This window comes from Agelaius tricolor, unplaced genomic scaffold (assembly GCF_023055355.1).
Source record: "Agelaius tricolor isolate 1412-34295 unplaced genomic scaffold, bAgeTri1.0.p SCAF_3, whole genome shotgun sequence".
NCBI lineage: Eukaryota > Metazoa > Chordata > Aves > Passeriformes > Icteridae > Agelaius > Agelaius tricolor.
This window is the reverse complement of record NW_027269263.1, coordinates 55,069,243-55,092,613: the sequence shown is the minus strand read 5'-3', so window position 1 is coordinate 55,092,613 and position 23,371 is coordinate 55,069,243. Positions and strand designations below refer to the sequence as shown.

Sequence of the window (23,371 nt, the reverse complement as noted above, 5' to 3'; positions counted from 1 at the left end):
CTAAATGTTCTGAATAGCAACTGCCTGCTCTTAGTCTGCTGGGAGTTAGATTTGGAGTGCTTTAGGTCTTTTGTGTTAGATTTCTGTATTTCCTCTGGCATAAATGAATCTTGTCTCTGAAATCTGAAGTCAGAGTCTGATTGTGTGGCTCACTATATAGGATGACAGGAAATCCTAGCCCAAACATAAAGGGTTTATAAAGAGCTGTTATTTAACTGTTCAATCTGAAAGACAAACTACAGAAAAAAAATGGAAAAGAATAATTTTAAGTTAGTTAAATTGTTAGGAGTAACTCTGTGTAAACTCTGACATTTGGCAAAACATGAAATCCAGCAGCCTTTATTATGTTGAATGCCAGCAGGAAGACCAGTTGGATTTGATGGTGTTAAAGGTCCTTTTCAACCTGAATTTTTCTACAATATCCAATAAAGCCAGAGGATCAGCTGAACCAGCAGCCATGTAGACAGACACTGGAGTCAGTACTCAAATCTCTCAATTTTTTTTTCTGGATAGGAGTAGGAATAAATAAGATATCTTGTGTTTCCCACTTGACTGGTTAACTGATACCAGCACTGCATGAGGTTGTGTGGAGTTACCCAGCAGGATGGAGCAGACAGTGCAAATCCAGCTCTGCTGTTCATCTCTGCATTGATTCTTGTGCAGACACTGAGGGAACCAGGAGGTGTCCAGTCCCTGTCCTCTTCTGGTAACACCATAAAGATGACATTAATCACTGTGTCTTGTTAGAAATTCATGTTGCTTACAGGCACTTTGATAACATCATTTCAGTGGAAAATGTTCTATAGTTTGAAAATCATATGTCACAATCCTGTTTGATATCATGAGATTCTTTTCAATATAAGAAAATATTTTAATTTTATACAATTTTTGTATTATTATTTTATACTTGAATACCTTTGTGATTTATAAAAATGTTTTAATTCACCTGTAGTCTTCTGTTCCTGTAAACTCTTTTGGTTACTGCCCATTGATGTACTAATATTAGTGTAACAAAATGCAACTAAGTCTCACTACTGTAATAGTGCTATTGGCCTTTCCTTTGAAAATTGCTAATTGCAGAATTACAATTTTCTCATTTCTCTTTGCAAGAGAAGAAATGTTTACTACAGTTAGATAAAATGATTGACTTTTATCTGAAAGTTTTGTTTCATCTCCAATGAAATTTTTTTTCTGAAAAAATTGAAAAATGAAAAATACTTTCTGCAGTCTATATCTCAATTAAGAGCAGATTTAATGCAGCTTTCCTAATTAAAAAACCCCAAACTGTTTAATCTGGGATTTGACCAATCAGTTAAGCAGAGGAAGGTGTGTTTAAAATAGATTTATATTCTAAATGTAGACAACGTAGAAATTTTGCAGTAATTTCATAATTTACAAAGAACACAATAGCAAAGAGCACACTTTTCTGAAAATTGGGAGAAATAAAAAAAAATTTCTCAACACAGCCCTTTTTTTGTCATCTGCCATGTGAATTGACCTCATAATTATTTCAGAAACATTATAATACAAAGAGTTTGAATAACTAGATTTTAAGCATATACTTTCAGACTTTTTATATCCATATAATCTGCTTTGCTGTTTTAGTTTCTTGAGACTTTATTATAGTTACTTCTACTTTTTCTCATAATGATTAAGTAGTTTAAGCAGGATATCCCTTAATTCACCAATTCTTTCTTTTGTTAAAGATACACACTCAGAAAATATTATTTCCTTGATTTTGTTGTTACAGGAGTGCCTGTTAAAGCTACTTTGGTCACCTTAATTATACAGTTCCAGATGTTGCATTTAAAAGTTGAATTTTATTTTCAAATTTCCAGGCTCACTCTATGTTTTACAGTACCTAATTTTTTCTAATTTTTACTGGCTAAAGTTATCTCTTGGATATTCAGGGGCTTTACTGGTGAAAATGTGTGTCTGAATCTAAAATGGCTTCCATGGAAGTTAAATACCTGTGTAGTTTAATCACAGGAGCAGTGAGTGAGTGTTGGCAGGGCTTTGTGCCAGCAGCTTTCAGGTAACTTGCACTGCATGGGGAGCTTTGGATGCCATTGTGCTCACATCCCTACATCCCCATCAGTCAGGTTTTAGAGACAGAGTTTGGACTGACTCCTCTGGGAAGTATCTGTAGGGCCCTTGGTGTTTAGGCTGCCAGAAGAGTCAGTGGGGATGTGGTCAGTGCAGCCAGGGGTATCTAAAGAACAGTTTTGCTGTCTAGTCCCTTGAGCAACAAACAGAATGCCATTGAGGAAACTTTGCCTGAATGTTAGCATCTCCTGCTTATTGAGACTCCCAAGGAAATCAGAGACATCTGTACAGAGCTGCAAGTGTGATGCATGGGAATAACCTGCAAGAGCACTGCACACTCTGCAGTGACAGGTAAGGGGCAGATGGGCTATTTTTGGGCACTAGGTGCCTGTATGAATTGCCTCCACTGACATAATGACTCCTTCCATCAAATGTTGTGGAAATTCAGGGGCTGAGTTTGCTCACAGAGACAGACACGTGGTGTTGTGATCTCTGACTGGCTCACATCCATGAATGCCCAAATTCTGGTTTGGTTATTAGGTATGATGTCTGACAGGACAAGGGGGAATGACTTCAAAGTGAAATAGAGTGTTTAGATAGACATTAGGAAGAAATCCTTTTATTGTGAGGGTGGTAGGTCACTGAAGCAGCTGCCCAGAGAACTTTTGGAAGTTAGTTCTTCATCCAAGAACTATTTAAGGCCAGGTTGGATCAGGCTCTGAGAAACCTGGTCTAGTAAAAGATGTCCCAGCCCATGGCAGTGGGCATTGGAACTTGGTGATATTTAAGGTCTCTTCCATCTCAAACCATTCCATGATTCTATGATGATTCTTTTTCTTCAACTCCAATCTGTCTTTTTTCAATTTAAATTTATTCTGTGAATGAATTCTCCTACAACCTGATCAGGTATCACAGGGTAGATGCAGATGGACTACCAAAATGTGTTACAGAAGAGGTTGAAAGCAATATGTGATTCTTTTTGGAGAACTTACTGGTCTTGTCTCCAACCCTGACAACTTAGCTATGTGCATGCCAAGACTTATTGGGAGGTGCTGTTGGTTTTGACATCCACAAATGAATGAAGTATTGCTTAAGTATTTATGTTTTTCTCTTTCAGTTATTGCAATGGATGCATGTTAGATCCAGACTGTGGTCTCTGCTACAAATTGAATAAATCAAGTGTTGTTGAGTCCTCATGCATTCCTGTTGATAAACACTCTACAATGAAAGCAGCTTGGGGCAGGTATGTCACTTGTCAAGATTTTTTAGCCTTGTGCTCTACAGAGAGTGTATTTTATGCTATTGAGAACAATTTTGCTTTTACAGAAAGTGTTAAATTCTTAAAATGTTCAGGAAAAAGAAAATAACTTGGCATTGTCAAAAATGGGTGATTACTTCCTAACAATAAATTAAAGCCTCGGCCCTGATGTGTGCAGCCCTTTTGGTGTAGTCTGTCACTTAGGAAGCATGGCAAAAATACACTAGAAGTGAGGAAAATTACCTTTCCTTAATGTTTTTCATTCATTTGAAGTGGCACATTCCCTAGTTATATACTTAAAGCCCTCTGAATTAGTTTTCTTTTAAAATGCATTAATTAAACCACACTTTTAATATTGGCCTACCAAAGAAACAATTAGCTCAGCTAAATAAACTAAAATCAGCAAAATCTGAAAAGTTCAAATTGTCAAAAGCATGGGGTTTGGCCACAGATTTCTGTGGTTCTGTGCCTGAAAGGGGTGTCATGCCATATGTTGCACTTGGGTGTAAAAATGTGAGCATTCATAGGCACAACTGCAAAATACATCACACCTCCCTTTTATGCAGCACAAAACTTCCTGTGAAGTCACAGCAACCTCCAAGTTTTCTGAAGTACTGACTATTCCTAAGGAAGGCTTTGTGAGGTGGAACATTGTCTTGTAGAGGCTTTATGAATACTTAAATAATGAGCAGGGCTTGGATTGGGGTTTAGAATGGTTCAGAGGCACAAGGGAATTATGTAATTACTTCTGAGAAAACCACCTCGACAGAATTCATCTCAGCCACCCACACACTATGAACATACTTAGGGAATAGGCAAAGGTTTGTGTGGTAATTTGGGCCTCTTCTTTTTTATTAACTTTCATACATATTTCTCAGAATTTAAACCAAACTGTCTCAAAGGCACTGAGTCATATTGGACAGAGGTGAAAAAGCATGAAAAAAAAGTCTACTAATTGTAGAATCATTAATATAAAATTACTCTAAAATTGCCCTCGTTTTGATTTCAGTACCATTAGGCCTAGTAATTAATTCCAAGTGCAGAAAAGAGAAGCTTATATTTTTTTGTAATCCTAATATAAAAGCACTGTGATAATTTGGGGTTATTACAGTTAATAAATAACTGTGAAAAATACAAAATTTCATCTGACCTGCTTGTTCTGTGACTAACTTCAATGTCACATTATTGAATATACCTTGCATATTGCCTGATACCCTGATGTGATCTGCAGCATGTGGATTCTCATATTTGTAAGGTAACAGATGTCTCTTTATATTCCAAGTCAACATTCATTTCCTATATGCTGTAGTTTTAAGTAGCTTGTCTGTAATTAACAGAATCACACTAGAAGGCAGAAAGACATACATGCAAACAAAAAATTGTTATGAATAGTTGATAGATAAAACTAAACTATTTCGTTAGCCAGTGCTATTTTTTAGCACAGTAAATGTGGGCATAAGCAATTATTTCATATTCATGATTCAGTCTCACGTAGACTCTTTGCTGTACAGCCTGTTGGAGCAAATTAGACAGGGGAGAATAAATATTTCCTTTTCATATTGCAAAATTCAGTCTTTCCATGTGCAAGAATTCCATACTGTGAGGACCCTGCTTAAAATCCTTCAAAAGGAAATGAAACAATTTTATATGTGTTATACTGGTAGTCACCACTGTAAAAGTCCTGCCTGAAGATGGAAAACCAGTAAAATATCCACATTTCTTTTTCTGAATATTCATCACCATTTCTAGTGTTTATTTCATTAATTTTTCTCTTGCCTCTACCTGATCCATGTAATCAGGCAGTTTTCAAAAAGCTGATTCTTCAAGCTGTGCAATGTCAGGTGGTGCCTCCTGTGCCTTCCCAGCCCTGCGGAAGAGGGAAGCATTTTGCTTTCTTCTCCTTCTGCTCCTTTTCTTCACAGATAGGTGTATTTCTGCTTACTGGCCCAGGAGAATCCCCACAGAGTTTTGTTTCCAAGGGCTCACATTCACATACCACCCCCCAGCTCCATTTGCTCAAATCCTGAGTCTGCTGTACAGCAAAATCAGTCCCACAGAGCCATAGGGTTTCCCTGTCAAGGGAAGATTGCTGCAGGGAAAACAGCACAGTTCCATCCCCAGCTGAGTCTCAGAGCAGCCAGAGGCATCTGTATCTCCCTGGCAGCATAGGGAGAACAATGCCTGAGACAAACTACAGCACTGGGGAAGGAAATTGCAGCCCTTTCTTTCACAAGGTTACTTTGTCACAAGCTAAACATACAGGGGCTATTACTTAAAAAATATACATGGCATTATGGTGATCAGAAAGTAGTATAATAATTGGAAAGATGATTTTGTAGGCTGTGGACAGCTGATAGCTGTAATTATCAGCAGCCTCTTTTGTAACTCCTGTGTGTCCTGATGGCTTCATGAATCCTGTGTTAGATGAATGAGTTTAAATGGCTTAAAACCTCCAGGGTTATCCTTGGCTCATAGAAAATCTATTTTGCCATTAATTTTGCTCAGGAGAGAAGAAATTTGTTTCTGAGCTATTTGTTTGGGACTTGTTGGACCTCAGATGTCTGAGCATTAGCAGAAGCAGCAGCTCTCATGATGTTGATGAAGGAGTTAGAGAAGCAGCTTCTCCTGAACTCGGGCTGACAGTGCCATGCAGAGCATTTTACTGCTGCTGTGATCACATCTTGTTTATGATTTTCCTGCTGGAAAGCTGGGAGCTGCAGCTATCTGAACCCCTACTCTCCTGACATTTACTCAGGGGCTTATCTATTCCTGATGTGTAACCTACCACCAAGGTGAGAGGTGCTCAGAAGCACTAACAGAGAAGACCTTGTCATGTATTTTTTAAAGCTCTCTGCAGCCATGCAGACAGACATAGAAAACTTTTGTTTATGTATTTATAGCTTTGCACTGTTCTTCACTGTTGGTCCCAAGGTACTTCAATAGCACTTATGTAGTGGGCAATGCTTTGACTCTAACTATAAAATTCTGTAATGCATTTTATTTCCAAGGCATTTCCCCAGTGCCAGCCAGGTGTACTGGACACCACCTCCATTGTTAATTGCATTTATTTGGTTATGATATGTTCTACATTGAGAAGTTCTGGGGAGGGGAGGGAAGAGAACAGAGATTTCAGTCTCCTGTGGCTGCCAGCAAGGCTGTTTATGTTGCTGTGGTTGTCATAGAAACCCAGGGAGACAATTAAAGCATCCACATATTTTTCAAGAAGAATATAACGTTTGGGTTCTGTTGGATGTTGGGAGCTCAGTGGCTGGCAGTGGCCCTGGGGGACAGAGAGAGTGCAGGAATAAATCTGACCAAGCCCAAGTCACAGCTTAAGCAGCATGGGGGGTGTGCCTGTAAGATCATGCATGTACCTCAAGCAGCAGAGATGTATTTTTTATTATTTAATCAGTTACATAAGCGTGACTGGTATTAGAATAACACAGGGAGGAGTGTCTTGCCCAGGGCACCAGCACAGGCAGGTGCTTTGCTGCCCTTGGTATTTCTGAACCAGTTAACAAAATAGCTGTTGACATGCAAATCTTCCTGCCTCAGGCTCTGCCCAGGGACACATAAAGGATGGTTCCAAGACAGTGAGCAAGAATATTCTTAAATTATTTACTTTGTAGTAAAAGAAGAAGAGCTGTATCTTTTCTTTCAGTGCGGTCTCACAGTTCTGCATTGGGACTCTGTTTTCCAAGATTTAGGGAAGTTTTGCAGGTAGCAGTAGCTCAGAAAGCCTTGCAGTTCTGTTCTTCATGAACACTGAATTATGAAATCCCCATGAACTTAATAAAAAGCATTAGCTCACTTGTACAGATGGGTTTGCAATGGGAGGGTTCCCATATGAAGCTCAGGTGGCACAAGAGGGGTCATGGGCAGAGTCCCTCACTCAGCCAGGACAAAATGCAGAGGTGATTGCTTCCAGGGCTGTGCTTTCTGAACACAACCCAAAATCCAGGGGTTTTCCCCACAACTACAATTACTCCCACAGTGCTCCGAGAAATGTCTCTCTTGAAATTTTTCTTTTGTGTAATTGCAATCAATACCCCTAAAGGTCAGCCAAGAATGAAGAAACTTTAAATTGCATTACTACTCTTACAGTTGAAAGAATAACTGCAAGGGAAGGAGGTACTTACAGTGCCTTGATGTGACATTAACCTTGACATGAGTATGTTGTCAAGACGACAGCAGGCCCACAACTGAGCTGAAACGCTCTCATGAGCACTCTGAGCAATCTTCCTCTGGAGAGAGCGATGTTGATTTTATACAGTAAACAATTATGAAGAAATAATAACATCATCCTCAGATCAGAGACAAGCCTAGAGCCATCCTGTCCACACAATTAGCTGGCAGGTCTCCACAGCCCCCAGAGGAGAATGATTGGGAACAGAAATCTATAAAGAGACAGGAGCTGAGTGATTTGCTGTTTTCAGCCATTTTTATTAACTTTGTTAGAGGAACATCTCTGTGCCAGGGGAGTTTAATGCTTCATGGAGAATCCTGCTTTTCTCAACATAAAGAAGCACTACCTTCTCTAAGGGCAGCCACTGCAAAGGCAAGAGAGCAGAAGAGCTCTGTTTTTGGGAAGCTCTGTTTTCCTTTAGCCAGTGCTCTCCTGAGCATCTTCCTTCCATGTAAAATTAATGGCATGTTTACAGATGCTCAGTAATGATGTTATGTTTCACTGTGTGCTTGTTGCTCATATCTGCCAGTTTGCTGAGGGGTTTAAATGTGTCTTGGAAACCTGTTTGGGGGAAAAGTGGGTTTGAATTGCCTGTGCAGTGAGAGCAAGCAGGTCAGGCAGGCAGTCAAACCCTCTTTCCCAGCTTCAGGAGTGTGCCTAATGACCTTGGCATTCAAGCCTGGATGCTAACTAGATTCCACTGGTTAGGAAAAATAAATTCATGGGAGTTCATTAGCTGGGTTCTCAGACAACAGATTGGGTTATGTCCAACAAGGAGCATGCCTTGGGACATGTCTGTCACAGCCTCCAGAGTATTCTGGGGATCTTTACATTCATGCAGCACTCCCTTGATGAGACTCTTAAAATCATTAGAATAGTTGTTCTTGGTAAGAACATTAGATTTTTCTAAAAATACCATGTTACTTTTCCCCCTTGTAGGTAAAGACAGACATGTAAGTTCATTACACTTGTTTTGCATCATCAGATACATTTGTAAAAGTTCCTGTGACTGCTTTGCTAATTTAAAAAGAATGTATGTGCAAATTTACACATTTGAAGACTGAGAATCTGTTTTCAGTATGTCATGGGAAGCAGCACTGCAGACCTTTGCTGGTACCACAGAAAGATTAGCCCCAGAGCAATCTTTCAGGAATTAAGTACTCTGCTGTCCATGGGTAGACATGGCTTTGTTTTGTTTTCATGTAGAAAGTATTGCTAGAAGATTTTATTGCTGAAATGATTATTTGAAGCCTTTCTACAAGGGTCTGCATTGAAAATTCATGCTTAACTCAGCAGTAATTAGAAGATAAACTAGTACTTCTTTAACCAAGTAGTCAGATCAATGGATAAAGATTATACATAGGATTATAGTTCTCATATTTACCATGTAAAAAACAATAGTAGAGGGAGTAAAGGATTCAGGAAAGTAGCAGGATCAAGAGAATATTCACATCTGCCTGTATGTTGGCAGCACTCAGGAGAGTTGGGATTATAACCAGTAGTCTTAGAGAAATCTCTTGATATGGTAAATGTTGGCTAAATTGAAATATTCATAACTTCAGTAGGAACCAGAATATAAAACACCTCCTCTCTGCCTCAATATTGTTCAGAAAAGAAAATCAAGATATATGCAGGATTGTATTCTGAATATCTTCCCCAGTGCTAGTAAGTATGAAAACCTGGAGCAGCTGTAGCAGGGTGCAATCCTGTTTGTCCTGTTGGATTTGGAGTATGTACTTCAGCACACTATAATCTAATATGTATTAGTGAGTTGTGTGAAACCATAAATTCAAAGAAGATCTGAAACTGATTACAGTCTTTGTCAGCCAAACTCCAAGGCACGAGGTCTTTTCTGGGAGGAGGTTATCAGACATGTAATCACAGTCTGATGGTTGCCTATACCAGTGTGATTTGTAAAAGGGATGTGGAAGAGGAACTTAAGAAGTCTCATATGCATATTTTTAAGCCATTTCTGCTATCTGGTAAGAGCAAAGAGGAAGAATAGAAGGATAAAGTAATATAGAATACTGTGTCCTTAATCCTTGATGAGCCTGTGTTATTGGTGATGCAGGAGTAGGTACTAAAATAAGTGGAATTTTAATGTTCAGATCCTTTCAGCCACTCTTCCTGCTCAAATCTTTAAGACATCACACTTTAAAATTATTTTAAAAGGAAATTATTTCATGGTGGAGCTGAAAACCATAATAAGCTCCTTTTTCAGCATATATAAAGATGGTGGAATCTATATATGTGCTGAAATATTGTAAGGGTGTAATTACATAATTGAGGGTGGAATTTTATGGTAACTTTAATAGAAGATAATCTTGTCTTTTTTTAACTGATTAACTTGCTAAAGAGGGAAGTAATTTTTTTAGTTATTGTTACAACATAATTATATTTTAATTTAGTGCCTGTACAAATAAAGTACTTTGTATATTGTAGCTGCATTTTAGGTCGAAAATAGTGACCAGAGCAACACAATAATCTAAACTGAAACTGTTTACATTTCTTTCATATAATTTATATAATTCAATATAAATTATTAAATAAAAATAAACAATAATAAATATATATAATAAATATATATAATAAAGATACATAAATAATAAATAATAAAAAAATCAATTCACATAATTGCTTAGGAATTACTATTAATAGCTCTAGCATGATATTTCTACTCAACCAGTGGCAAATTCTGGATGTTTGAAAAGCCTTATTATGAAGTGAATGTGTTCTGACTGGAAATGTTGAGTTTTTATACTGAAGGCAGAATTTATTTGTTGGAGACACCCAGCACAAAATAGATTTTAAAGCAGAGCTGGTTAGTTTCAGATATCATCTGTGCATTTGTTCTCTACCCTTTCCTTTTTATTGCTAAACAGGCTTCTGGATCTTACTCCAGGTTACTGGTTAAAAGGCATTCTGGTAGGGAATGCCAGCTGCTGTTTGGGTTACTTGGTACAACTACTTCAGATGCAAGCATTGAGGTAATTGGAATATAAAAACAAAAGTGGCCCTCGGGCTAAAACATTATCTATCAAATGCTGCTGGCTGGAAAAAATTGTATTATTTAAATGGAAAAATATTTGAGTCAGTGTTTTTCATTTTAAAAGTGGTCCAAAGAAGAAGATGGTATGGTGTTCAAAATTTAAATATACATCTGCTCAAGAAGCAAGCAAGTTTTTTTCATTCATTCTCTGGCCAGCTGAAGGGGAACTAAAAGGAAAATACTCTTGTTCCCTGATCAAAAAGCATGTTTGCTCCTAGCTGACAAAGGAGATGGGAAAGGAAAGGAGAAAAAAATGCCAGTGTGTACAAGAGAATTGTCAGTCTCCCATCAGTGTGCTTGGAGTATGAGGATAATTCCTGCAGCTTTTCTCTCTCCCTTATGAAATGTATGTTAGAGAGTCCTCTACTGCCCACAGGAGCTGCTGCTCCAGCTGCTCATCTTCCTAGGGACAGACAGTGTGTCCGTGTGTCCCTGCTGGGGCTGTGCCCATCCCAGAGGGGCAGGGCACAGGGAGCTGCTGCTGCTGGCACAGATGGGGATTTCCCCTCCTGCCTTGGAGCCCAGGAAAGGGAACTGACTCATGTTTGGGAGCATGTGGATTTCTTATATGAGGGGAGAATTTCCTGTAGCTGTTTTTCACATTTATTTGGTTATTGACTATAAAGTTTGAATTTATATAAAGATAATTTGTGAAGACTGTCTCAGCAGATTCCTTTAGGCTTTTACACTGTGAGATGGATTTACTAAAATGAAGTTTTCTCTGTTTGGAGGGTGGAAAATATTTTGGAAAGACCCATGTAGTAGAGGATTTTTACTGATAAAGACCATTCAACAGGGCCAAACCCAGACCTCCATACAGCAGCTTATACCTTTAACAGCATCCCTAATCTACATCTTATATACCTTTATTCCATACTAAGTAATTCTTCAGTAATCACAACATGGGATTCAGTAAAATTTGTGTATCTTCCTTTCTTAAAAGAATTAAGTTTTTAGAGGTTTTTTTTTCTTTTGAGGGAAAATAAATCATCACATTTCTGCAGTAGGGCTGTTGAATAACTCAATATGTTTGATTAGTTTAAGTCATAGAAATGACTGTATTTGCTGTTTGCACGTGTGGTTCATTTCCTTGAGAATGGAGGCAGTAACATCAATCCCTCCTGGCACAAGATGAACTGGAATTATTGATTCCTTTGATTTAAAGCCATGACCTTACTTTGACTCAGCCCCTTGGTTGGTACAGGCTAGGAGGTGGCAGTCTGTGAGGTGGCAGGTCATACTTCTCAATAGCAGCATTTTGGGCATTTCTTCCTCCTTGCAGGATGCACAGAATTCCTTTTGCCCTGCAGCTTTCCACAGCTGTCAATTAGCTTTGCTTGGATAATAGTAAGGGATGAGTTTGAGGTTCTGCATGATTATTGAGTTCCTCAGACCTGTGATTCAGTGGGGGTGTGTTCCCATTTAGCCTATTTTCTTGGAAAAATAGCTATTGTTAAAAAGCACTTATTTATGTAAAACTCTTTTTAGATGTCAGAGGCCATGAAAGATAGAGGATTATTTTGATTTCTGCCAAGTTCTTCAACACTCACATCCCAGCCTGTTGAGTTGCATATAATAATGAAGACTTTGGTACCCAAAGTTCATAGATTTCATATACCAGAGATAGTGAAACCACTTACTACTTATATATTTTATAAAACTCATTAGATTAGGCATGGATATTGCACCTGTGTGCACAAATCAGGGCAGAGCAGCACTCTATGTTAAGTGTTCGCTCTCACAAATCAGGCATGAAATAATTATCCTGTTTTAAGTGTTCTTAGAGCCTTAGGGCTCCATTTTTTTCTGTTACAACATTAATGATTTGCAGTGAATTTTAGGGCTGACAGCAGAGGAATCTTCTTTGGAGAGCTCTGTTGGGTGATTTAATTCAGAGCCTCCCTGGTACAGCAGGGATGGGTGGGGATGCAGTACTTCATTCCCCTTCTGAAAAAGGTTTCTCTGAGCTTTTTAGGGCAGAGCTATTGCCACCTACTGGAATCAGGGAAAAGCTCTGCTTAAAAAATACTGTTCCATCATCTATTTAAAACATTGAATGCAAGATCTCAAGTATTGTCTGGTTAGATTTCAGTTATGATAGCAAACAGTTGCTGACAGTAGTGAAAATGTAATATTTGTGTCTAAATTGCTATTACAGAAAATTAGTGTCACAGTTCAGTACTTAGATGGAAGGTTATGGTGGTCAAAATGTTATTGTTAGAACTACTGAAATATAAACTTTATATGTAAGTCAATAACTAGAAATTAAAGGGAGCAGGGAAGTGCTAAAAAGGCATGCTAATGCATGTAATATTGATCTCTATTTTAAACTCCTTGTCCTTATGTGGTCTTTTGTCTCAGATTCAAGAAGAAAAGCAAATTTAGAAAGTCCCTCCTTCCTTTCCTTTTGTTTCAGTAAAAATTGCCAAAGGATTGATACTTTGTTCTCTCTTCAGGTCCTATTGAAATATGAGGTTAACTGAGGTTCTAAGGTATTAACAGCACTATGGGAAATTCTTTCTGCACAGTGCTGCTTTGGCTGGGAGGTAAGGGTCTGCTGCCTGCAATAAGCAGTAAATTACCTGTAAGCCTCAGCAGTGTGCCTGCAGACACAGAGCAGACCCAGGTTGTGTTGGAATTGTGTCACTGTGTCCCACCTGTGGTTTGAGGTTGGGGTTTGGGTGGGATTTGCTTTGTTTTTCTCAATTGAACTATAAAATCTTGCCATTCCTTGCTAGCTTCACATACTAGGTTTCAGCATGAAAGTACAGATTTTATGGTACCTCTGTATGTCTAAAACTTTGGGGTAGTTAAAGCAATACATTTTTTTTCTCTTTATTGTTTTTAAAGTGTTTGGAAGCATTCAGAAAAGAAAAAAAGATTGTAATATAGAACCTATTTCATTAGGAGGGTGAACTTCCAGTGAATTGTTCTGAGTTATCTTGGTACAAAGTTACAATAACCACCTTGATTGCTTTGGTCTTTGATTACCACAGTCTTGGAAATGCTTTTGACAATTGTAACTCAGGGGATGATTTTGACATGATGACATTCCTTTGACACTACCACATGGTGGACAGCACAAGCATCAATAAAAGTTACTTGTAATTTTAAGTAAGAATAGGAAGTCTGGATGGAATTTGTTTAAATCAACTTCAGATGTCTAAAATTGTGAAGCTTGAGCTGTCTCGTAGTTCCCTGACTAATGAAGTAGAAAATGTTCCTTTTTTTCCTTTGCAGCTGCCTGTGTTTTAGAGAATAGACTTTCTTATGCCATGCCAGCAGCTCTTGCATGCTGTTCTGTCAAAATTTCTTCAGTTGACATTAAAATATTGATACTTATTATTATTATTGAGCCCTACACTTAGCCCTTCCCACCAGTATTCATTAGAGCTGTCTTTATTCAGCATTCAAAAGAGGCAACACCTGGGAGAACTGATATTTCTGCAGTGATTAGGCAGCTGGTTGATACTTCTGTTATAACTAAAATAACTTTGGAAATTATAATTATTATTAAGAAAATGAAATGTAAATTCAGGTGAAAAACCAAATGAGATTAAACATCAGGTGGGTATTTGTTTTATGGTAAGCCTGCATGAAATTCCAAAGTGCTGCATTTGACATCATAATCTTCAGACCAGTTTGTTTCAGTAATTTTATTATTGAGTGTCAATGCTGCAATCAGAAAGACTAAATGCTTTTAAATGTGGAAAGAAAAACTAGAAGTTCTTCTATTACCCCAGTTCTGTCAGTAGTTTGATTGCAGGTGCTCCATCCATAAGATCTCCAACATGTCAGAGCAGGGATGACCCAGAGCTTCCACCAAGAACTCAGGAGCAGCAGAGCAGCTGCAGTTCAGGGGGAGACCAGGAGCACTGAGGTACAGCAAGGGGTCTGCACACAAGTGAAATTCTCACTGAGCCAGTCTGTCATGGGTGTTCAATGCCAGTCTGTTTTTAACAAAAAGTGCTTGAATCTCCTACATTTATAAGCAATTTTGTCCTGAAAGAGCTCCAACAGAATGAAGCCTGCCTGCCTGTAGGCAGGAATAGAGTGACTAAATCTGTCTGGATTTTGCTAGAAAGCCTCAGGCAGCACAAGTTAGCTCCAGCAGACCCCAGGGTGGCTGATGGACACTTTCCAGTTAGTGCTCATCTCTGAAATTCCCCAAAGGATGGCCTTTCAGAAGAAATGGCCAAATCATTAATGAGCACTCCCTCCTTTCAGAGAAGCAGGGGAAGCTGGCAATGACTGGATGAAGCCAGACTGGATGTGCATGCTCACTGCTGAAATGGATTGTTCCAAAAGGGAACTATTTCTGTCAAACCACAGAAAAGCCTCTAAACAATCTTTAAAGCCCATTCTGGGGTCACAGGGAGTCCACAAGTGTTTCTCAATCATGATGGCTGCCAAGAGGGAAATAATAGCTCATTCTGTTTCCAGAATGTCTCTGTGATACCTTTTTGCTGCTTGTCATGCAGAGACAGCTTTGTGCTTATATTTTAAATCTATGAAATGGCATCTACTTCACAAGCAGTTAAATATTCCCAGATGTAATTTCTTACAAGAGTTTGCCATGTGTCTGTGCCCTTACTGTGGCATGAGATGTTTTCTTTCCAGTTTGTACTTGATTGCAGTGAACATGGTTAAATGGAGCTTTTGTGGCAGCCAGCAAGGTGGTGGGAGCAGGAATTCTCATGTCCCACTGGCCACTCTGTGTGCAAGTGACATCCCTGAGCCACGGCCCCATAAGACACATCACATCACCATCCAGCCCTGCACATGAATACATGAGTATAAAAGTGTTGTAGCACCCAAATTATGGGTCTTTCCCTCTACCACATCATGGAGTTTTTTCCACTCCATCTGGTAGAATGCAGTGGGTTTCTTTTTTTTTTTTTTAATATTACTGTCATACTAAAATACCTATTGATCATGGCAAAGGCTTCAAAATGTTGGGTAGCATCACTTCCATCATATTTACTCAAATTTCTAAACATTCTTTGGTGATCTGCACCTCTGGGAAGTTCTTCAAGAGTTGATAATACCTGAAAGAAAGAAATAGTGGGAACTGCAGCATTTAACTGAAACCTTTCAGTATGAGAATTAGGACTGAACTAAAATGTTTGTTTATCTCATACTGGATCATTCTTATTTGGAAGACTGGCTGAGACTTTTAATTTAAAAACAACACTGAAATCTAGGAGGCTTCATGACTTACTGAGGGCACTCTGCTGGAGCCCACCTTTTATAAAGCATTTATAAAGTGGGTGGGGTTCTCATGCACATCATTAGTTTGGAAGCTACAAGAAAAAGTAGAACTTGTCTTGAAAGAGAGTAAAAGATTTAGGGTTAGTAAAGTTGGTCAAGGACATGAACCAATAAAAGTTTTGTGATGAGAAGTGAAATCCCAGTGGACCACTGGGCACAGTTGCTTGTAGAGCCACAAACCTTAGCAACAGGAAATGCTGAAGGGACAAACATAAGATTTATTTGCATACTAAGAATATTTCAGTAAGAACTGGCAGACAGTTTAGTGAAACACTCTGTGGTTATTTTTAATTTTTTGAATCAGTGCATTCTACATATGAAAAGCAGGAAAAGTTACTGAAGATTTCAATCTTTAAGGTACACAGATGTAAGTGTGTAGGCCATTGGAGTGTGTCCTTGACAGGGGGAAAAGGGCAGAAGTCTTACATTGCCAGCTGTTGTCTTCTGAGCCTTACCTGAAATGGTTCACTCTTTTATTGTTGCTTTTTCATTGACTTTTTTAGCTTGTAAATACACAGAATTATGTTTCTAGTGGCAAAAAATATATTCTTGTGTCATCTCATGAAGACATTGTGACCTGATATCTGGTGATTGAAGTAGTTGAAATGATCACAGACAGAAATGCATGAAGGACAGTGGCATTCAGCTAAGATGCTTATGCTCAAAACTAATTAAATTTTTGCATTTTGATCAGCTTTTAATTTGAGTTCTGCCCATTAAAATTCTGTACTTATGACTAGGTGTTTGTTAAGTGAACAGTTGATTATGTTTCATAGTTGCATGACCTCTCACAAGTTCTTGTGCTATTAATAGAATATTTGAATTATTTATGATTATGAAATCATACAATTTAATTATTACTAATTAATTCTAATTTTTGCTGGGGTTAACCAAGTGTGTCCAGTCAGAATCAGAATTAGAACTAGGAAAGGACACTGTAGAGCACAGAGACATCGGATGTTTCCTGACACTTTTTGTGACCATCTGATACTTTGGAAGAGTAGGAGAAAGCTTGGAAAGAAAAATAAGTCAACCTCTGTATAGTGCAATGAAGGTAATTTCGTCTCCTATAACAGAAATCTGGTATGTACTTATTTCTGCTCCCAGTTTTTGAGTGCACTGTCAGCTGCTGTGAGGTCTGAAATGGTTGGGCTTTAACACTGAGTAAACATTTTTCTGCATTTTCCTGGTTTGAGTCCATTTCCCAAGGTAAGGAGCACACAGAAGATGATGGGGAAGCCTGTTGGACAGAGTTCTGGCAGTAGCGGAGATTTGTCTCTCTCCCCTCCTGGCAGATATGATGAAAAATGAAGCTTGAAACCCTTGGGGTGTGACAGCAGAGTGGGGAATTGTAGCTGACAGCTTGGGAGTAGCCACAGGGCCTTGCAAGGTGCCTGTATAGGATAAAAGAAGTCTGAGGCAAATCCCAAACTGAGCAACTTTCATGGGAGATTAGAGTTGTCTAATCCCACCAAAGGTGCTTGCCCAGCCCCACAGCTCAGGTGTCACTGTGATATTTTATGAAAAATCCCTTCACCAGGATTTCTTCTCCTGGCAAGATGAGAAGCCTCAGCTTCTCCATGTTTTGCTGCTTTGGAATGTGATTTGGAGAATTGTTGACGCAGCATGTGAATTGTTTTTAGTTACTGGCCAATCACAGCCAGCTGTGTCAGAATCTGAGGAGTCAGTCCCAAGCTTTCATTATCATTTCTTTGCTAGTCTTCTGTCTGTATCCTTTCTCTATAGTTTAGTATAGTTTTAGTATGTCATTTTCATATCATATCATAAAATAATAAATCAGTCTTCTGAGAACTTGGAGTCAAATTCTCATCTCTCACCTCATCCTAGGGACCTCACCACACCACACTCAGGAGTGTCCAGCTGGCACTGTCACACAGCTGAATTTCTTCCTTTGGCAACAGACACAACAACTGTGTTGTCCACACTTCAGAATCCACTGATAGGTGGTTACAAAAGTACTGAAATGTCCAGATCAGCAAACAGTTCAGAAGCCCTTTGATGTGATTAATTTTGAGCAACTATTTGTCATGGGGAAAAATTGCTCCTGTTTCCAGGCTGTTGTTGCTCAGTCTATTCAGACTGAATAACAGCTCCAGCAATCTATTTATCAGGGAAATTCAGATGCAGTTGTAAAGCTGAAATTTCTCAGCTCGTGAAGGTGTTTGAATTCAAACTTAAAGATTCTTACATAAATAAATAATAATATTTAAAAATTATGTTCATCTGTGATCAGGTAGCCAGGACACAGGTAAATCAGAACAGTGTGCTAAGTCTCTTGCACATGTGTGTTCTAACATGACTGAGAATCATGGAATCATTTAGATTGGAAAAGGCTCTTAAGATCATCAAGTAATGGATAGATCCTGTAGCAGGGGGGTTCAGTGTGATAAACACTTTTTCCATCACATACAGATGCACCAGTCACCTACTGAGGTGCAATATGCTTTCTCTGCTGTGAACTAAACTATTTTTCCAAGTTTTTGAAACATATACTAGTATTTTTAAAACTCTTTGCCAGTTATAGCAAAAGGCTTCAATAAGTGTCCCAAAACTCTGTATTTTATGCAATGAAGGTTAAGCAATGTGTAGCTGAATCCCATGAAGTTTTATGGCAACAGTTTTTCCAGGCTGTCTCTGTTTGTTCTTTTCTGGTTGTCTGATTCTGGTTTTTTTTTGTTTTGGTTTAGGGATTTTTAGGGGTTTTTTTGTTTTTCAGTTGCTGTCATCTGGTGTAAGAAGCTTCATCTGTAAATTTTTAGGTAACATCTGGTTTAATAGATTAATTATTTCTCTGTGTAAACCATAAAGTCAAAGTGATAAATGCAAACTTCTCCAGAGAGGTGTGGAGCTTCTGAGGCATGAACCACAGTAGCTAGGGAACTGTGGGAAAGCTTAGAAATTATTGATTCTGACATTAGTCAGGTTTAAAGTAATCTGTCAGGTTGAGTTGCAGTTCACTTGATGCTTTAGACAGCGTTTTACCATGTGTATAAAAAAGGAGCAAGGATTTTTCCTTAAAACAGAAAGAATATGCTGATTTATAGTGAAATTATTCCTCTGGTTTCTGTGGGTTGTGCTAATGTAACTGTTTTGCATGTACATGGGTAGGTTTGGGAGGCACTTGATGGACAGGGTAGAGGTGGTTTCCAGAGCTCTCCTTAGTTATGTGTCTGACTACCACTAAGTCATTACACAGTTCATCTGGTACCTTGCTAAATTCTGCCCTCTAAGGTAGCTGGGGGTTTGTTCAGACAATTAAATATCTTTAGCAGAAGAGGAGGAGCTTGAACTTACGAGAACTAATCCAAATGTTGAGATTCACATTCTTCTACAGGATAAGTAATTGATTGTGGATAAATAATCTTAGTTGTTCCTGAGCATCATCCACAAAAACCTTCCTCCATCCAAACAGCAACTACTCTAAATTATGTCTCTTTTGTCCTCTGTCATTTCCATGACAGACTTCAGATGAAAACATGACTCAGTGAACTTGGCATAAATTTATATTGTTGTCATGGTTTGACACTGGGACAATGCCAGTGCCCCCATGAGAATACTCTCTCCCTGGTTTCTGCTGTGACCAGGAATAAGCAAAGCAGGCTCCCATTTAGGAAAGAAAAAAAAAATTATTAACTAAACTACAAGGGAAAGGAAAAAAAAAAAAAGAAACCCACAAGGAAAATGAAAACTTCACAGATACATCTCCTCCTCCTCCCCACCAAATTCCCAATACAATCCATCCCCCAAATCATCGACTCTCGGTCCGGCACCACCCTTCAGAATACTCAATCCTCAGTTCACCAAGAGGAGAAGGAGTCCTTCTTGTGCCAATGGTGACCTCTTCCTTTCATGTCCAGCGCTCTCACCACTGAACATGGACCAGAGCTGCTTCTAGGGTCGACTTTTAAAGATGCTTTGTCCCACTCCAAAAAGGCACAGTCTCAACTTTGGGACACCTGTCCCCCCCATATTTTTCACCCCCTGTGGCCGAGGGGTACCCACACCGAACCCCCTTGGTCCTGAGGCATTGCCTCCCCCTAGAATGCAGTCCCTGTATCACAAGGAAACATGGCTCTGTCCATGGCTACACACAAAGAGTCCAGCATAAGCTACTCCATCATCTCTTCCACCTGAATTCTTCTCTATTTCTCTCGTGGCCCATTTCCTCTTATCTCATCTCTATCTCTCTTCTCATTCAGCTCCAGGAGGATTATCATTTGTAAGGTTTCCATCATCCAAGAAAAGGGTTAAAAATCTGAGGCTCTGTCTGTCCAGAACTCCCACAGCTGCCCAGCCGGGCACCTTCTCAGACCCCCCCTTCTCCTTCCCGGCCGGCCACTATTAAATTTCAAGGTGGCACAAGCACAGGCACAGGCTCTCTCTCTGTCTCTCCTGGGGGTGGTGGCTGCCCGATGCCTCTCAGTGCTCCTCCTCCACCCTTCCATCCTGCAGGGGCCTTCCCCTCCCTTCTGTCCAGGGCCCGGCCTACCTCACCCGGCCCCATGGCTGCCCCTGGGCCTACCTCACCCGGCCGCATGGCTGCCCCTGGGCCTACCTCACCCGGCCCCATGGCTGCCCCTGGGCCTACCTCACCCGGCCGCATGGCTGCCCCTGGGCCTACCTCACCCGGCCCCATGGCTGCCCCTGGGCCTACCTCACCCGGCCCCATGGCTGCCCCTGGGCCTACCTCACCCGGCCCCATGGCTGCCCCTGGGCCTACCTCACCCGGCCCCATGGCTGCCCCTGGGCCTACCTCACCCGGCCCCATGGCTGCCCCTGGGCCTACCTCACCCAGCCGCATGGCTGCCCCTGCCCGCCCAGCCCGCAGCCGGGCAGGGCAGCTCTGAACCTTTCCCTGACCGGAACCCAAGAGAGCCTCCCAGGGGAGAGCCCTGCTTTAACCCCGTGCTCTCAGAGGCGGATCCAATGTCCCAGTGGCCACATTAGGTGCCAATATTAAAATCTGAGCATCCATTGACCTAACCACAGCATCCCAGGAAACATATTTCCTGTCAAACCACCACATTTATTCAGTGGATTGGCACGATATGAAAGTCAGCACTCTACACAGGAGACTGTAAAAATCTCCTTCAAGGAGATTTTTAGTAAATCAAATATATTTGTTTTACACTTGAGACTTAAATTGGCAAATTGTAGATTATCATCATACTGATAATCCAGGCACAAAAGGATAGCATAAGAGCAGTCCTTAAGTAGTTTTACTTGTGTTAGAACAAAGAAATGAGGGATTAGTGAAACTGTGAATTGTGCCATCAGCACCTAATGTCAAAGTCTATCTCAGAGCAGAATGTGTAATTTTGAAATATGCATGTTCTAACAAGCATTTTACAGAGATGGACGATCACATTAGTGTTTTTCTTCAAAAATAATTTCCTTTGTCTGACTGCATTTGAATTTTGACCTTTTAAGAATTTTGATGTAAATCCATTTAAGATGCTTCTGAAGGGCTTAAAAGACAATGAGAAGTCAGAAGCCAGAAGCTTTCATATTAAAAATATATGAACTGTTCACAATGAAACAATTAATCCAAGCAAAAACTGTATCTTTAGGGCTAGACAGTCTTCATTGCACAGCAAAGCAAAAATTAGTGGATATTTGAGAAGAAAATCAAATTGGTCTCTGTCTTATGCCTGTGGTATGTCTTGCCCAGCCATTTCTCACGCTGGGGCTTTCAGTGTTGGGCTTCAGAATTATTGTACAGCCAAAATGGCTCAAGTACAAAAATTTACATTGATCATCAAGGGAAGAGGTTTTCATGTTTCATCCTCCTGGTATTGGCAATAATATTTTAAACTCCCCACACTGGCCCTTTTCTTACCTTCTTTTATGTGCCATATGAAGGTAATTTAAGGAGATGGGGAGCAAAGCTTTAGTTCTTTTGAGCTTCAGACCACATCTGATAGAGAGTGGAGTCTGTGATTTTGAAACTGCCCATATAATGCTTGTAATTTGAAAAGCTACTGACCTCATTTATTTTCAGTCAGTTGAATTTTTTGCATCAACTGGTGGTAGGTCAGGCTTTCATTAATTAGAACTGATGTACATCTTAAGTAGCCTGTAGAAAACACTTAGCCAAAAAAAAAATCAGTAAAGGTTTTCAGTGTAGCATTTTCATGTTTTTGCTCTGGCAGTAGTTTCAGAGGCTGTGATGTGGTGTGTCCTCACTGGTTGTACCAATGTGACTGCTACCCAGCATGTTGGTACATACAAACTCTGCACCAGGACCTGACTGCATCATTTCACTTGTAAATTTACAGGGAATTGCCTGGGTGATCACTCAAGGTGTTGCAGTCAGCAGTTTCATGACCAAGTGGCTCCAGTGACAAGTGGCACTCCTCAGGGGTCAGGCTGGAGCTGGTGCTGTTTAAGATCTTTGTAGATGACAGGGACAGTGGGATTCAAGGTGGAGTACAGTACAGGGGTGATAACTGCCCTGCTCCTGCTGGCCACAGTATTCTGACACCAGTATTCAAGATGCCATTGGCCTTCTTGGCCACCATCAACAGGGATGTTAACAGGCTGTGGAAGCCTGAGAAACTGTGCATGCCCCATCCCTAGAAGTGTTCAGGGACAGTTTAGATAGGGCTCTGAGTAACCTGGTCTAGTGAAAGGTGTCCCTGCCCATGGAAGGTGCAGGTTGGAACTTGATGATCTTTAAGGTCCCTTTCAGATCACACCATTCTATGATTCTTTGATTTTTCTTCTGCATTTCAGCTTATGAAGTGATGGGTAGTTGTTCCTCTGCTTCCATCATATATGCTCCCTTCATGTTGGACAAAATTCAAAATTTTCTCTGGTAATAAACTCTATGCTAATTATAAATATGTTCTTCAGCAAAATAATAGGTCCTATATAAACAGTGGTACAGTAGTAGAATTATCACAGTAATAGAGCTTGAACAAATCTCTAGCCTTGAGGAAGTGTTATTTTTTTACCATTCCCAGCACTGCAAGATGCCAGCAAATGCAGATGATTTTGCCTTTACTATGTGTACCATGCTGGTTTACAACTGCAGGATAAGCAAAGCACAGTTTATTACTGCCATGTTTCTATTTAATCTAGTCTCAAGTGCTGTTTTTCCCATTTCATTGCACTGAATCTGCTTTTTTTGCAACACAATTTCCTCTCTGTTAGGGGCAGACAGTGGAGAATAGATGAGTGGCTCAGTCACAGGAGGCTTTGGAGACATCTGGTTTTCCCTTGTATCATTTGTGTTCCGATCTGTCAAAAGCAGGACACAACTGGGGAAAGATGGCAGGGGAAGGAACACACTGACCTGCCTGCAGTTGTGTCTGTGTGAATCAGCATGTTGGTTTGTGCTCATGGAGATGGATGCAGGATAATAAACCGAGTATATCTGTGTTTACAGTTTTGTTTGAGAGAAACCTCTCTGCAGAGCTGCCAATCTGGCTGGGCAGAATGGAGAAATTCATCTCAGCATCAAGATGCTTAAAAGTGCTCATCAACTTGTATTCATTACAAACACCTGCAAATGAAATTTGTGTAACAGCAAAAGAAG

At 39.9% G+C, this 23,371-nt stretch overlaps 1 protein-coding gene across 1 annotated transcript in view; it reads left to right on the top strand.

The window, feature by feature from the left end:
- SLC2A13 (solute carrier family 2 member 13) overlaps positions 1-23,371 on the top strand; it is a 146,420-nt gene that overhangs the window by 113,511 nt on the left and 9,538 nt on the right. The window contains exon 7 of the mRNA XM_071423888.1: positions 3,164-3,289. Within this exon, the coding sequence (XP_071279989.1) occupies positions 3,164-3,289 (126 nt within the window). The remainder of the gene's footprint in view (positions 1-3,163; positions 3,290-23,371) is intronic.